Source organism: Vespa mandarinia, chromosome 3, assembly GCF_050613455.1.
Source record: "Vespa mandarinia isolate Hongniang chromosome 3, ASM5061345v1, whole genome shotgun sequence".
Classification (NCBI taxonomy): domain Eukaryota; kingdom Metazoa; phylum Arthropoda; class Insecta; order Hymenoptera; family Vespidae; genus Vespa; species Vespa mandarinia.
In genome coordinates, this window is record NC_140812.1 from 9,305,001 (window position 1) to 9,322,500 (window position 17,500).

At 27.1% G+C, this 17,500-nt stretch overlaps 1 protein-coding gene across 19 annotated transcripts in view; it reads left to right on the forward strand.

Annotated features, from left to right (window-relative positions):
• Positions 1 to 17,500, forward strand: part of LOC118445071 (uncharacterized) — a 117,343-nt gene that overhangs the window by 64,006 nt on the left and 35,837 nt on the right. For 7 of the 19 annotated variants that reach the window (XM_085655967.1, XM_035873996.2, XM_035873997.2 and 4 more), the window contains 8 exons: positions 5,240 to 5,464; positions 7,518 to 7,628; positions 9,144 to 9,233; positions 9,624 to 9,707; positions 10,799 to 10,897; positions 14,703 to 14,783; positions 16,136 to 16,231; positions 17,165 to 17,399. In XM_085655967.1, coding sequence (XP_085512093.1) covers positions 5,240 to 5,464; positions 7,518 to 7,628; positions 9,144 to 9,233; positions 9,624 to 9,707; positions 10,799 to 10,897; positions 14,703 to 14,783; positions 16,136 to 16,231; positions 17,165 to 17,399 — 1,021 coding nt within the window. The remainder of the gene's footprint in view (positions 1 to 5,239; positions 5,465 to 7,517; positions 7,629 to 9,143; positions 9,234 to 9,623; positions 9,708 to 10,798; positions 10,898 to 14,702; positions 14,784 to 16,135; positions 16,232 to 17,164; positions 17,400 to 17,500) is intronic. The other 12 variants (XM_035873999.2, XM_035874000.2, XM_035874004.2 and 9 more) reach the window with 12 other exon arrangements.

The window sequence follows — 17,500 nt, forward strand, 5'->3', positions numbered from 1 at the left end:
AATCTATTCGATTTCAACCAATCGAATTAATAATCACGTTAACCTTGATACATAATTAAATCATCAATCAATCGCGATTCTATAAGACGAAAATAATTAGCATAAGAAATCCTCAAAATTAAAAAATCTTTATTTTTTTTTTTTTTTTTTCTCTCTCTCTCTCTTCATAACTTTGTCACATTTATTGTCAAAGTTATGCAAAATAAAATCCGTTCTCGACTTAACCGAACGAATTAATAATCACGTTAATAATTTAATTACATAAAAACCAATCAACCAACCAACCAATCAACCAACCAAACAAACAAACAAACAATCGTGTAATCTAATATGACGGAAATAATCCTTTACATTTGGTTCTCGTTTGTATCTTCAAAGTCGTTTTGGCACTTCCTCTTTCGAGGACGATCGCTAATGTAAGTCGGAACGTTCCGTCTCGGTGAATCTACTCGAGTCTAGTGTTCTGCTAGAAGTGTTGCCGAAGAGAAGGAACTCGAAGGGTTCCCCCCTTTCGAGGATACACACACCGACACACAACACACATACACACAAGGCACATAAGACAGACGAACCATTCCTCGTTCGAAAGAACAGACGAGAGAGAGAGAGACTTGTATTCTTCGTCGTCAATCCCCCTCCCTCCCCAACCCCCTCTTCTTTTCCCTACCTTACCGATCCCACTTCTTCTTCTTCTTCTTTCACTATCTCTCTCTCTCTCTCTCTCTCTCTCCTCTTTTTCTCTTTCTTTCTTTCTCTAGCTTTCCTTTCGTCTACAGTCATGGTAGAAACGTCTTCGTCCTTTCGCATACTCGCTGTCGACGGTGATGGTGGTGCTTCGAAACTCGACGATCGTCAGTGACTTCCCGACGTCCTTTCGTTTTAAGGTTGGCTCTTCTTCTTCTTCTTCTTCTTCTTCTTTTTCTTCTTCTTCTTCTTCTTGGTCGCGCGTTCTCGCCATTTTTTTTTTCTCTATTTCTCTCTGCGCGCGTGTGTGTGTGTGTATATCGTGGCCCTTTTTAATTCGAACGCGAACGAAGTGAATCTAAATGAAATCTGGTCCACCCTTCTCCCCCTCCTCGCCCCTCCCCCCTCTCCTCAAACCCCCTTTTAATCGTATTAATCATAATTACTTTCAATAATGTGTTAATAATCGTATTATTCGTATTATTTTTGATCGAAACTTATTATTGTTATTATTTCTACGCGTACAATGTGCAACTTTTAAAGGATTCGTGTTCGTGCGTGTTATTTATTTATTTATTTTTTTTTCTTGTTTTTTTTTTCTTTTTCTTTTTTTTTTCTTCTTTTTTTTTTTTCTTACACCATTTTTGTGTCGTTCAATGGCGTCGAGATTTATTATATGATCCCAAGGTAATGTAGTTGTAATTTATTTATTGCGAGTAGACCATATATAGAGAATGCGGAGAGGGTTAGAGAGAGGGAGAGAGAGAGAGAGAGAGAGAGAAAGGGTGAATATGTAACCAAGGGTACGTAAGTACGTGTCGTCGCTATTTATCGTTGGAATTTATAAACGACATGCGGCTGCTTTAACACGTCGTCTCTTTATAAATTTTCATTAAGCGAAGTAGGAAGTACGTTCCGTTGGGTTTTGCCAACGCGATATACCGTGCCGTTGAACTCGCGATAATACTTTTTGTCCACGTAACGTCGTAATCCTTAAAACGTGAAGAACGGCGGAAGATGGGAGTGGAGAGGATTTCGTTTCTTACGATACGAAAATTTGATTATAGCAATTTTACGATTGACATGTGTGTTAATTGGTTGATGATTTTTATTCTCTTTCTTTCCTTTTTTTTTCTTTTTTTTTTCTTTTTCTTTTTTTGATCGATCGATCGATTGATTGATTGATTGACTTTTTTTTTTTTTGGTTTTCCGAAAATACAAATTTTTTTTTTTAATAGATATTTTTTTTTCTTTTTTTTTTTAGTTCTAATCATTATTTAAAAAGTGTTTTTCTTTTATATTTCAAGTGTGTAAATATTTACGTAGAGAGAGAAAGAGAGAGAGAGAGAGAGAGAGAGAGAGAGAGAGAGAGAGAAAATGTATAAGATCGATTATATCAATCAGAAAATTTAGGTATAGTAATTTTATAATTGACATTTGTGCTCGTTGAGAAAATACTTCTTTTTTTTATTTTTTATGATTTTCCAAAAAATATGAATTTTCTAACGAATATATTTTTGTTTTATCTTATAATTATTCGTTAAAATATTTCTCATTCATTATTAAAATATATTTCTATTTACTGTTAGTATTACGTGTCAACAAGAATGACATATGTATTAGATTTACCAAAATTCATAAAAAAAAAAAAAAAAAAAAAAAAAAAAAGAAAATAATATTTATTCCTTTTTTTATACGTCTCATCAATATTAATTATTTTTATGATTTTTGGCAGACATTATTTCTCTTTAAAAAAAAAAATATACATATATATATATATATATATCTTATTTAACCATAATTCAGATATTCATATTTCATAAAAATTATTTCTATATGAAATATTTCGATATAAAATCTGTATCCTATTTTTATTTTTATTTTTTGTTTTATTTTTATTGGCTATTACATATCAACGTTTATATGTCGATGCGAAAATTCTTAAAAAAAGGAACAAAAAAAAAAAAAAAAGGAAAAAGTGAGAGAGAAACGTACGTCTATAACATATTTAAAATTTACAAATTTTTCCTATGGAATAAATGTATATTATGTAGATATATACATAACATTATATATATCTATATATACTATATAATGTATGTATACTATTCATATATTCTACAAATGTAATCACATATGAACTAGAAACCATATAGATAAAAGTCGGTATTGTATCGAGGAAAAAAAAACCGAATCAAAACAAAACAAACGAAAAACAAAACAAAAAAAAAATAAATAAATAAATGAATAAATAAATAAAAAAATAAAAATAGGAAATCGTAGTTAAAACTTTCTCGCCATGTGAGATCAATATTATCGAAATTTTATATCGGGAAAGTAAGTCAGGAGGACGAGAGACGAGCTAGAATGATCATTCGACCTCTCTCATCCTTCTCTCTCTCTCTCTCTCTCTCTCTCTCTCTCTCTCTTTTTCTATTTCTATCTCTTTCGATCTCTCTCCGTCACACAATTTTTTATTTTGTGTTTCGTAGAAACATGTTGGTTTGGGATCGTACGGTACCGAATTATCTTTATCGCCGTTTTAGATCGGTCTCTTCTAGTCTCTTCTTACGGTTAAGAATACACACGGTGAATGGTCGGATAAAGGAGAACTATATTAATTACGACACCACCATCGTCGTGCGGTCAGGAAACATCGGCCGTCGTAAGTTTCGAAAGGTTCTCCGTTGCCAGGGAAGAATATTGTAGTAGTGTAATTGTAGAATCGAGTTCCTGAAGTTACGTACCGGCTCCGCTCATTATGTCTTTCATCGCGTGGTTCGCGAACATGGATACATACACACACACACACACACACATATATAAATTCTCATACACATACATAGATTCACGCATATATACGTACGCACACAGAAGAGAGAGAGAGAGAGAGAATCTTATACGCGAGCGAGATTTTTCTTTTCTTTTTCTTTTCTTTTCTTCTTTTTTTTTTTTTTTTTTTTATATATTATTATTATTATAATTATTATTAAAATATCGTTGTTGTATAACGAAACGTTCGATGAACTCTCAAGCGTTAGACATACGTTTTAATTTCATAATAGAAAGTCGATCGTGTGTTCTCTTTATCTCTTTCTCTCTCTCTCTCTCTCTCTCTCTCTCTCGAGACTTGTTTACTTTTATGTTTATTCGATATAGGTTATAGAAATTTAAATAATACATTGTTTTATAATAAGCAATTTGAATATTAATTGTGTTATATCGTAATAACGTTGATATTGATATTAATTGCCAAACTTATGTCGTAATAAACTAGTATAATGGTAATAGTGTTATATCGTATATAACAGAATATAATAATATAGTAATAATGGGTTGATTAACAAAGTCAATTTATCAGAATGTTTAATATAATACAATTAATTATATTGAAATTAATATAATTTATTTGATTATAATATATAGTGGAAAATATTTCGACAAACAAAATACTCTAGAGCGTGTTAGTTATTTAGTTATTAAGTGTTAAATAATTTTTTAAATGAAAAGAATAAAAAAAAATATATATATATAACTTAACGTTATTCATTTAGATATGAAATGTTTAAAATTTTCAATTAAAAAAAAAAAAAAGAAAAAAAAAACAAAAAAACAAAAGAACTAGTGTTATATTTGTTTAGATATAAAATGTTAAATTTTTTTTTTTTTCCCCTAATGAAACAACACTATCAAAGTATAAAAAAGTAAAAAATTTATTTTTATTCTTCTCTTTTTTTTTTATTTTTTTTATTTTTTTTACTTAGATATAAAACGGTGTATAGTATTATTTTTACTTACATGCATGTAAGTAACGATGCCAAACATTATCAATTAAAAAAAAAAATGTCACACAGTATTATTTTTATTCGGATACAAGATACCAAACATTTCTTTTCTTTCTTCCTTTTTTTTTTTTTTCTTTTCTTTTCTTTTACGATACAAAAAAAAATATCGCGTGTTATTAAATCAAATCTAAAATATTTATTTATAATAATGATTACTTAATTTCAATATGTATTATTAAAAATGTCGACATAATTTTTATTACAACATTACTTTTATAATAACTCAACAACATTTATTACAGCATTAATATATTTTATCAGATATACGTTTAAAATATTGAACGAATATATATATATATATATATATATATATATATATATATATGTATATATATATATTTAACATATATTTACATAAAACTATATCATACATCACATACTAATTCATACATATTACATAATAAACATCGATTTAAATATTTCATAGAATAATTACACGTAATATATTATTTCAAAAAAAAAAAAAAAAAAAAAAAAAAAAAAGTAAATAAATCATTTCTCGATGATTTATCTATCGATCTATCTCCTTGTCTCTCTATTTCGATCGATAACAACATTACATAATTTATTATTTACTTCTTTTTGTCTTTTTTCTATTCTATTCTATTCTATTCTATTTTATTTTATTCTATTCTATTCTATTCTATTCTATTTCTTTTCTTTACTTTTTTTTTTTTTTTCGTTTACACATTATCTCTATGATCTGTTAGAGCGAAAGTCGCGAGGAGAAGATAACAACGACGAGCAGTACAACGTCGACAATTACAACGGTGATGAGCAGCTCGTCTAAGGGCGCTGCCGGTGTTACTAATAAAACAAAAAAGAAGAAAATCGAGGGGGTAGCTGGTAACGATGCATCCCCTAATCTCACTCCACGTACTAAGAAAACTAAGAAGAGTAAGAAGAGTGATTTAGAAAAGGAGAACATATCCGTGGTAAGTCTTATATCCTCAACCCTCCTTTCTCACTCTCTCTCTCTCTCTCTCTCATTTCCTTCCCTCTCCTTTCCCCCATCTCTCTCTTTCTCCTTTGTCTTCTTTTTTTTTTCATGTCTTCTCTTTTTTTCTCCTTCAAAATTAACAAAAATTATAAGTACTAATGAAGGATACCGAGAGAAAGAGAAGGACAGAGAGATAGAGGGTACGAAAGAAAGAAAGAGAGAGAGAGAGAGAGAGGGAGAGAGAGAGAGAAAGAGAGAGAAGAGAAGGAAAGGAAGAAAGAAAAAAATGTATATAAAGAAAAAAAAAAAAGAAAAAAAAAATATCGGAGAAAGAGAAAAAGAAAGGAAGATAACGAAGAAAAGAAACGTGGGGAGCAACTTTCGTGACAGAAATGTATTATAATCATCCAGTGGTACCGTTAGGGAGATAATTAATAGTTTGGAAATATGTCGTCATGAGATCAGAACTGGAAACGTTCGTTTTAATATCCTAGGAATTTTTGTTTTTTTATATACGAATATATATATATATATATATATATATTTATTTATTTATTTATTTATTTATTTTATTTAATTTCATTTCATTTACTTATTTATTATTATTATTATTATTTTTTTTTTTTTATTTAATCTTTAATTCTATCTTTCTCTCTCTCTTTCTCTGTCTCTCTCTCTCGCTCTCTCTCTTTCTCTTTTTCTCTATGTCTCGTATTTTCATTTCTTTTCTATGGTGAAATATATGGTATAGAAAATATATAAATTGTTGGGGTTACGCTTATTTTTATTGTGATATACGTGATTGCGTTTCAATTTTGAATTTATTTCGTTTTCTATTTGTTTTTTTTTCTTTTCTTTTTTTTTCTTTTTTCTTTTTTTTTTTTTTCGTTTTTTTAGTTTATTTTCTTTTACTTCATTTTATTCAATTTATTTACTTATTCATTTATTTTCCTTTCTCAAAATGGAACGGGAAATATTAATTATCGAGGAAGAAATATTTATTGAAATTATTTATATTTTCTTAAAATTTTTTTTTTTCTTTTTTTAATTAAATAATTAATTTATTTTACCCTTTTCTTATATTTTCCATTTGAAAATGAACAAGATTGAATAGGAAAGGAACAAATAAAATTATCGAAGATAATCAATAGTTTATTGAACTATACAAGGTTTCGTCTCAGTCTTATATTTTTCTTTGATTAGAATTGCATTCTTTCTTTTTTCCTTTTCTCTTTAATTTTTACAAAATTATCTTCATATTTGTTCATATTTATTGATTTATTAACATATATATTTATTTATTCATTTCACATTTTTCTCATATTTTCATTCTCCCCCTTTCAAATCAGAAACAAAATAGAAAATATGATTATTCATTTGCAAATATACAGGGTGTCCTGTTTAACGTAATTAATCGTTTTTTAACCGATTCAAAAAAATGTGTGAAATTGTGTGATACGAAATATGATGATTGACACGTTTTTCTTTTTATTAAATTTCACACCTCACATTGAATTATTTCGTACGATTTTGAAGAAATTAGAAATAAATTATTAAAATACACATTACATATTATATTCCAAAATGTTCTTTTAGTGTCTATTATTAAAAATAACGAAGGTGATTAAAATAATTAAAATTAAATGGGACACCTTGTACGTGTATATAATATAAAATATAACAACTAAAATTTTTATAATTGAAATATTAAAAAAAATATTATAATATATCATCCTCTTATGTACTCTATAGTCTTATGTACGATGATCAAAAAAAAAAAAAAAAAAACAAAACAAAACAAAACAAAACAAAAACAGAAACAAAACAAAAAAAAGAAAACAAACAATTAACACGGGGTAAATTAATGGGTGGCCTGAACTTTGTAATAGATCGAAATTGCATGGTATTAACTTAAAAACTTTTCAAATATTGCATTTGTATGTGTGCCCGTGTATGTGTGTATGCGCATTCGAGCTATCCCCTTTTTTCTTTCTTTCTTTTTTTTTTTCTTTCTTTTTTTTTTCTCCTCCTTTTTTTCTGTCTATCAGAACTCTGATTTGCAAGACGCAAGCATGCATACTGGCTCGAGAATGATCAACCAAGAGATGATCGATTTCTCCGACGAGGACGATCTATCGAATGTCAACGTTAAATCATTGGTAAGTTATATCGAGTAGAAACTCTCTCTCTCTCTCTCTTTTTCTCTCTCTCTCTATTTCTATCTCTTTCCATCTCTTTATCTATCTATCTATCACTTTCTGTCTATCTTTCTCTCTCTCTCTCTCTCTCTCACTCTATCAATTGGATCGATAAAAATTGACATAGATTTATTCGGAAACGTTTCGATTGGGAATAATAGGTATATATGTATATATGATATAATATATATATATTTTTTTTTATTATATATAATTAATGATATATATATATATATATTTATATATATATTTGTGTATGGTTAATTATATATGATATATTTACGTATGTCTATATATATATATATATATTGTGATATTATATATATAATAATTTTTTTGAACTACTTGTTGCCGTCTTTGATTGAAATAATCCGCTTCGTATGCAGTTTTTAACATTTTATTTAATTATTAACTAACAATTGAGAATCGAGCTCGTTGACAATATGGTAATGCTTTTTAGAAATAATTTTTGATTATAGAATGCGTTTGTATAAAAATGTTTATATTTACTTATTTTTGACGGATTAATTAATCATCAATTAATTTTTTTATTACTTTTTTCTTGTTCCTTCTTTTTTTTTTTTTAATCTTGTTTATTAGTCAAATCGTATAACGTGAAAATTATATTATTATTGTTCATACAGTTTTGCTACGTATAAACAAAAAACAAAAAGATAATTACAATATATTAAATACAATTTGTAATAATTATATACGGTATATGGTATAATTATAGTACATTGAATATTAATTATATAATTTTATTTTATACTAATATAATTATATAAAATATAAGAAAAAAAAGAAAAAAAAAAAAAGGAAAAAACAACTTCGTATATAAAGTAACAATTAAATTTGTTTCTATTGAAAATTCATATATTTTTAAAAATTCAAATATCTAAGATAAATTTGTAACATGAAATATACAAGTTACGTGATATTATAGATGTTTAACGAATTAATTGTGAAATAATATATAAAAAAAAAAAAAAAAAAAAAAAAAATAATATCACTACTTTTGTTTCTACGAGCTCGATTATCGGAAAGAAAAAAAGGAAAAAAGAGAAATAATTTTCAAAACGAGACGAAACGAAATGAAACAGGAAAAAAAAAAAAAGAAAAAATAAAAATTAGAAATTATTCGTCGTAAATTTTTCGTCTTTTTCTTTTTTTTCGTTTTTTTTTTTTATTTCCCCCCTTTTTCTTCCTGCGTTCGTTCGTCAAGTTCGTTATTGGTTCCTTTTCTTTTTTTCTTTTTTATTTTGTTTCAATTCGTTTCGCTTCGTTTCGTTTTGTTTTGTTTCTCTTCGATTCGTTTGTTTCTCTATTTGCATGTGTTTTGAATAAAATTTTCTACAATGTTATGGGTATATTAAAAAGTTTAGACGTAATTAACTTTAAAACGACAGCGTGCCTAACGGTGGATTATACTATACACACATCTGTTGCGTACATTTTGTGGTTTTGTGCATGTAGACACAGAATTACGTGTCCGAGGCGAAACGTAACGAGCAGGAAAGATCTAACAAGGAACGAATCGCGACCGGTGTCTCTATTAAACAGTTGGTACGTACCGCAAAAAAAAAGAAAAAAAAAGAAAAAAAAAAAAGAAAAGAAAAAAAAAAGAAAAAAGAAAAGAAAAAAAAGAAACTCAACTTTCTGGAACAATTAAAACGATATATTAAATTAACCATAAAATTATTTCGGGATATCGTAACAAATTCGTTTCTTACGAACGCAATAAAATGAATAAAATTTTTCTTTCTTATAAAACGAATGCAATATAAAAAAAAAAAAAATTAGATTTTTGTTATACATCTTTTGTGTGTGTGTGTGTGTGTGTGTGTATATATATATATATTTATATATGTATACATATATACACATACATACATATATATAATATATATATATATATATAGTTGTGTGTCAGATCTGTTTTATTATCGATAACAGTGTCGTAGCTTCGGCGACATCTCGAACATGAGCGAGGCTGATCAGACTACTTTTGGAAGAACAAATTCCATGGAAATCGAGGAGGTTTGTATTCGATGATTATTCTAAATTCTAAAAACAAAAAGTTTAGACAATTATCAAACGCTTATGAAATTTTCATCTTAGACGAGGCACGAAATATAAAAGTATTTTTATTATTATTATTATCTTTATTATTATTATTATTATTATTATTATTATTATTATTATTATTATTATTATTATTATCATTATCATTAACATTATTATTATTATTATTATTATTATTATTGTTATTATTATTATTATTATTATTATTATTATTATTATTACTACTACTATTACTCCTACTATTATTATTTTTCTTATATATATATATATATTTATTTTTATTAAATTTATTAAATTATTATTATTATTATTGTTATATAAAAATAGACATATATGTGTCTATATATATACATACGAATGAAATTAGAAGCTCTCATAATCATTTTTCCAAACAAGGGAATATTTCTAATACTGATACATGCGAGCATTCGAATGCGTTCTTTTTTTATTTATTTATTTATTTACTTTTTTTTCGATTAAAGTTGAACCTAATAATTAGTTTTCTCTCTCTATATATATATAAAAAGAAATATATATATATATATATATATATAATATTAGAATTTTTTTCGATGAACCTATTCCTTTATCTTTGCATGAATCATAAGACCAATTTGTTAATGCTTAGTAACAATTAATTTCAATAATGCCGAATGATTTATTTTCTAACATAATATTAATCTTTATAGAGTTTTGCTGACATATTTCATAGTTCGTACTTTTTTTTTCTCTTATCTTCTTTTATCTTTTATCTCTCCCTTTTTTTTTTCTTTTTTCTTTTAATTCCTTATTTTTTTTAACTTGAAATAATATATATTCTCAATCGATTAACAATTAAGAGATTAAACCGATATTATTATTATTATTTTTTTTTTTTTTCTTTTTACATTTTTGTTGACGATTGTAATTTGATTTTTTTTTTTTTTCCTTCTTTCTTTTGCTTTATGTATGAATTTGAGAAAGATTTCGGTATAATCTCTCGATTTAGGATTCCCGTTTTTGCCCGATTAATCAAAATTCTCGTTGATGGCTTTCGACCATCGTAGAAAGCAAAGTCGATGGGTGATCTGAGAGTATGCGAGCAGGGTTTCTCCAAGTTCTGCAAAGACGCACCTGTCTTCGCCGGGGTGTCGGTCAAGGCCCTCGTAAGTACATTAGTCAAAGCTTCGAAGCTCCGAAAAGAGAAACGACGAGGACAAGGACGATATTATAGATATAAACGTAGAGAATTAATTTTCTATACTCTTACGGTGAACTTATTACGATCTATATACAATTCGTTTTTAAAAATTAATTTCTAATAGAACTGTCACTCGTTGGATAGTAAAAAAAAATATAAAAGAAAAATCGTCAGTCGTCATAATTTTTCAATTTGGCATATATATTATTTTGCGTTTGGAGAAAATTTTTTTATTTACTTTCTTTTTTTTTTTTTTTTTGTCTTGTTCTTCATTTTTTGTTTCTTCTTTCATCGAATCGATCCTACGAATTTTATTTATTTAGACGAAAAAATAAAATTTATTAAAAAAAAAAAAAAAAAAAAAAAAATAATAATTAAAAATATTTCTTTCTGAGAAAATATATTTCTCTCTCTCTCTCTCTCTCTCTCTCTCTCTCTCTCTCTCTCTTTCTCTCTCTCTCTCTCACTCTCTCTCTTTCTCTCTCGTTAAAAAAAAATCTTATCTTCTTTAAAAAATTTCAATTATATATGTTAATTTTTTTTTCCTCGGACAAAAATTTATTCATCCTCTTTCTTGTTCTTTTTTCTTTCCTTTTTTTTTTTCTTTTTTGTTTGTCTTTGTTCTCTTTTACTTTCGCCATACACAAAAGATATTAGATTTTAGTATAAAAAAATTCTTTCGTCTGTTAAAATTCAAAATTAGATATAGTTTTGTACATTGGCATTGTTCTAATCCCACCAAAAAAAAAAAAGAAACATAAACAAAAAATAAACCAATCAAGAAAAAGGAAAACAACTAGAAATACATTCGATGAATATTATTATACGTGAAGAGTAATTAATTAAACAATTAAATTAAACAGTTAGGAAATTTTTAAATAAAGCTCACACATTGATCCTGATCTCTCGTTAAAGAAAACACGAAGAAAATTATACCTTCCCATTTGTATGTCTTTTGTATGTATGTGCACTCTCTCTTTCTCTCTCTCTCTCTCTCTCGTTTTCTCTCTCTCTCTCTCTCTCTCTCTCTCGTTTTCTCTCTGTCTCTCTCTCTCTCTCTCTTTCTCATTGCCATGGCACAAATGCTGTCTCTCCATTTAAGGAAGGGCCGACTTGATAATAACCTACTACTTACTTCTGCCCTACTTTACGTCAGCGTGCGTAGCACGCTCGAAGAATCGCCTTGCGTACTTACTTACTTACTTACTTACTTACTTACTTTACTTACTTACTTACTTACTTACTTACTTACTTACTTACTTACGCCGATTACGAGTTTTTTTTTACCTTTTGCGCTTACACACGCTCCGTTTATCGGTTACCGACCGGTTAAGGATTTCGTCCCGATCTGTGACATCATTCCGATCAAGCCGATCTCTCGCGATATATATAAATATCTTCGAAAGATCGATCATTCTTTCATAATAATTAATATATCATAAATTTTCGTTTAACTCGTTAAACATTTCCTTCTCACTCCCTTTCTCTCTCTCTCTCTCTCTCTCTCTCTCTTTCTCTCTCTCTTTCTCTTTCTCTTTCTCTCTCTCTCTCTGTCTCTTTTTCTCTCATGAAAAATATCTATTTCTATCTCTTTCTGTACTTTCTTAATATATATAATTAATAATAATTATATATTACATATATACAATATTTTATATGTATATATAAATAATATATATATACATTCTTTTTGTTTGTCTTTTTTTTCTTCCTTTTTTTTTTTTTGGTAACATACGTCGTATCTTTTGAAATCTTTTTCCCTTATTTTTTTTTTTTTTTTTTTTTTTTTTTTTTTTTTTTTTTTTTTTTCATTAAAACATTAACGATCAAACGTGTTTGTAATGTAATCTTTCTCAATTATCTCTTTCTATGGTTTTACTCTATTTTTTTTGATTTCTCGATTTATTTGTTTTATTTGTCTAAGATATAAATTATCAATCGTTGTCGATTAGAAGGGAAATATTTTTTTTTTTTTTGAACGCTGTAACCATTGAAAAATAAACGAGAACAATAAAGTTACGGGGGAAAAAAAGATCTCCAAAGAATAAAAAAAAAAAAAAAATCTATTCGTAAACATTGAAGAATTCGTAGGGAAGAATTTTTACTTGACCAAAGTGTTTTTGGATACGATTTCTAACTTCGTCGTCTTTGACGTCCTCCTCGTCGTTCTCTCTTTTTTTCTTTCCTCTTTTGCCTTTTTTTTTTTCGTTTACAGTACATCTTCTCTCCCTGTTGGTGCAGTGCAGCTTTCTTTCTCTCTTCCCAGTCTCTCTCTCTCTCTCTCTCTCTCTCTCTCTCTCTCTCTCTCTCTCTCTCTCTCTCTCTCTCTCTCTCTCTCTCTCTCTCTCTCTCTCTCTCTCCCTCTCTCGGTCGTACCCTTTTTACCCGTAGACTCTAACCGTAACTTTATGTCGTAACTTTATTGCTATGGGACAAGCTCAAGGGACTCGTGTGTAATCTCATTGCTCTTGTCCCACAAAAGAAAAGGAAAGAAAAGGAAAGAAATGGAAAAGGAAAAGAAAAAAAAAAGAAAAAAAGAAAAGAAAAAAAATTCCATTTCGTTTAGAAATATTAGCCATGGGGAAAAACTCGTTACACTTTTACGTTCTTGTCTCTTATAAAAAAAATTCAATATAACAAATAAACAATATAAACAATAATAACAAAATAAACAATATATATTATATATGTATTGTTTATTATATATATATATATATATATAGTGTATGTTTCGAAGTTGTTTCTTTTTTCTCGACATTTTTATAATTTTTCAAAATAAGATACAAAAGGAAAGCAAAAAAGAGATAAAGTTAAATAGATCGCATTTATAAACGAATTATAATCTGTAAGTTTACGTTTGCAAATTAATGATAAATCAACGATAAATTTGCACGAACGAAAGTGGAACGATTTAAGTGTTATATGGGATACGTACATTATTGAATTTTTAATTAATTAATTAAAAAAAAAAAAAAAAAAAAAAAAAAAAGGAAAAAAGAAATAATCTAATTTATAATCATTAAGAATCTTCTATTCTTTAATAATGAAATATTTTCTCATTTCCTCAGATAAACATATTATATTTTATTAATCATTATAGAAATTAAAATAAAATAAAATAAATAAAACATGCATCCTAATCAATAGATACAAATAATTTTCTTTTCTTATCTTTTTCTTTTTGTTTTATTTTTTTTCTTTTTCTCAAAATTCGAAACTAAACTTCTTTCTTCTTCTTCTTTTTCTTTTTCTTTTTTTTTCTTTTTTGAAACTGGAATAATCATTAAAAAGAAAAATATAAATATATGTGTACATTTTTTTTTTCTTTTTTTTTTTTGTTAACATTCAATCATAGTAATCTTTTCATTTTTTTTTTTTGTTCGAAAAATACGAAACTATTTCTTTCTCCTTCTTTCTTTCTTTTTTTTTTTCATTTTCCTATTTTTTTTTTTTTTCTTTTTTTAAACGTTCGAGTGATCCTCATGAAAGAAAAAGAAATAGGGAGAATAGAAATATTGCTCCCCAGATAGCAAAAGAAAAAGAAAAAAAAGAATTAATGTGATAAAAATCCAATCGATTGCCTGCACCTTCAGAGAAGAAGAAACCGGAGTGTATCAAGGTAAATGCTTGTTTAAAAAATTGACCACGCACTAACCAGCAGACCGTGTGTTGTTTCTTTCTTTTTGTACGATGACTCCCTCTCTATGGCCTATCTGGTGCATGAAACCCTAACCGAAAAAATATTACGAAATCGACCTCCGCGAACGCAGAGGGCTTCCTACTGTAGTTTGGCAAACCTAACAAGCGAGGGTAAAGAGAAGGATCAAATTCTTGGGAGGCCGAGGTTTGAGGTAAGAAGCCTGTGGATATGATGATTTGCAAACAGTTTTATTTTCTTTTGTTTTTTTTCTTAAATTTTCGTTTACTTCGATTATTTATTTATTTATTTTTTTTTCACATCTTTGTTCCTCTTCTTCATTTTTTGTTTCTCTTCATCTTCTTCTTTTGCTTCCTTTTATTTTTTTTCTTTTTTTTTTCTTTTTGTTCGTTTCGTTTATTACTTTTTTTTTCCTTTTTGTTCCTTTACTTTCTACTTTCTTTTTTCTCTTTTGATTTTTTTTTATTCTTTATTTTCTCACTTTAACAGCTTCCTCTTGCTTTTTATGCCAGTTTTTAAAAGATAAATAGAAGAAGGCTTTTGCATCGTCATTCTCATCTAAGAAAAAAAGAGAAAGATAATTTTTATATGTCATATCATATAATATCATATCATATAATATCATACCACACACATATATATATGTGTGTGTGTATATAGTATGATAAATAATGTGTATGTATATCTATCTCATATATATATATATATATATATATATATATATATATGTAATAGATAGTACTATAGATAATATATATGTATATATCTATATGTATTTCATCAGTATAATATAATATCATATACTTCAGATATTATATGTATCTCATCATCCTTTTTAATTAAATTTTTAGCAAATTATATTTACATATATATATGTGTATAATGTATCTGACAATATTTTAATTTTAAGTATATATAATATGTAATCTAATTTCTAATATCTCGTATCTGATTGTAGTATTTTCTCGTAGAGAAAAAATTTCATAGATCTTTGGAATATTTTATCGTATTATTTTGATAAAATATCTCAGAAGATGTACATGCTCGTTAAATGTAATTTTTTTATTTATTTATTTTTTTTTTTGTTTTGTTTAGTATCAAATTATTTGTTTAATATTAAATTAATAAATGTTCTCTGTATATCGTCTATGGATATGGTATATTGTATTTATTGAATAATTGTCCATGCAAATTATTTTCAACGAAATCTTTGTGAATAGTTGATTTTAATTTAATTGTTTTATTTTTTTTTTTTTTATTTTTATTGATTTATTTTATTTTTTTATTTTTATTTATTTATCATTGTTGTTTTTTTTTTCTTCTTCATACATTAAATTGTAAAACAATTCGTTTAATGGACGACGAATTTTCACGAACGGATCTACGATTTTTTGGACGACCAAAGTGAGCGTTCGATTCTTCGCAATTGGCAATTTTTTGATTTTTTTTTTTTTTTTTTTTTTTTTTTTTTATAATCCTATATAAATTTTATTATATAACAATACTTCACGATTTATCTATCTATTTATACGTCGTAATTTACAGAAATCGAGTTTCAACAAGTTCGACGCACTGAGCAAAAAGACGGTTCTCCATGTGCGCTCGGTCGATGCAGGAAAAGTTCAACAACAATTAAATGCCGTGAGTTTGTTTTAATTAATGATATATCGAAAGGGTGCAAAAATTTTTTACCCATCACAATTGAAATGTCACTTTGAAAATTTTATTAAATATTGTGACTCTGATAAATATCATAGAAAATAAAAAATTCAAAAAACAAAAAAAGAAATTGAAATTATACTAAAAAATAAAATATATATATATATATATATTTGTCTGTGTGTGTGTGTATGTGTAAAAGTTAATTCATTGAAATTTTTTAAATAAGTCGATTATTATAAAAAAAATATATATATATACATATGCAAAAATAATAAAAAAAATTATAAATTAATTCATTGATAACACACGAACAAAAAATTGTTATGCTACAGTCAGGTTGTTCTTTTTCTTCTTTTTTTTTTTTCTTTTTTGAAATTTTTGTTTACACTGACCGTCGCCAAAAATATTGTCAAGACGGAAAAAAAAATTAAACTAAATTAAATATTACAAGATCACAGTTTGAAAGAGTAATAAAATAATACAAAAGAAAAAAGAAAAAAAAAAAAAGAAGGAAAACAGTACCGATCAATCACCGTTTATATTAAATAATAAATATTTTTAGAAAATATCTAATAGGATGATCGGACTATTATCGGAATAATAAAAGTCAAATTAATATATAAATTTCGAATTGTAATATTAAATCGATCAATTAATACCAACCTTGTTAAGAGGAAAAAGAAAAAAAAAAGAAAAAAAAAAAGAAAAAAAAAGAAAAAAAAAGTAAAAGAAAAACTGTTAATACGTCATCGTAAACACACATATTTATATACATACACATATACACGCGCGCGCGCGTGTGTGTGTTTATATGTACTTGTGTGTACATAACAATAGATATCTACACGTTGGAATATGAAAGTGAAATAAAAGGCATCTCGCATAATTGTCGGTACGGATTAAAATGTTTAGGTGGGCCAAAATGGCGAGGCAAACCAAAATTGCCGGAGTTGCGGCAAGGTCGTGTTCCAAATGGAACAGACAAAGGCCGAGGGTTTGGTCTGGCATAAGAATTGCTTCCGGTGCGTACAGTGCAGCAAGCAGCTTAACGTCGACAATTATGAGAGCCACGAGAGTACGCTTTACTGTAAGCCTCACTTCAAGGAACTCTTCCAACCAAAACCGGTCGAAGAGTCCGACCAATCCGGTAAGTCAGTCAGTCATTCGACCAATCTCGATCGACTGATCGATCCATCGATCGATCAGATATTCTTATCGATTAAGATATTCTTATCTTTTATGATATAT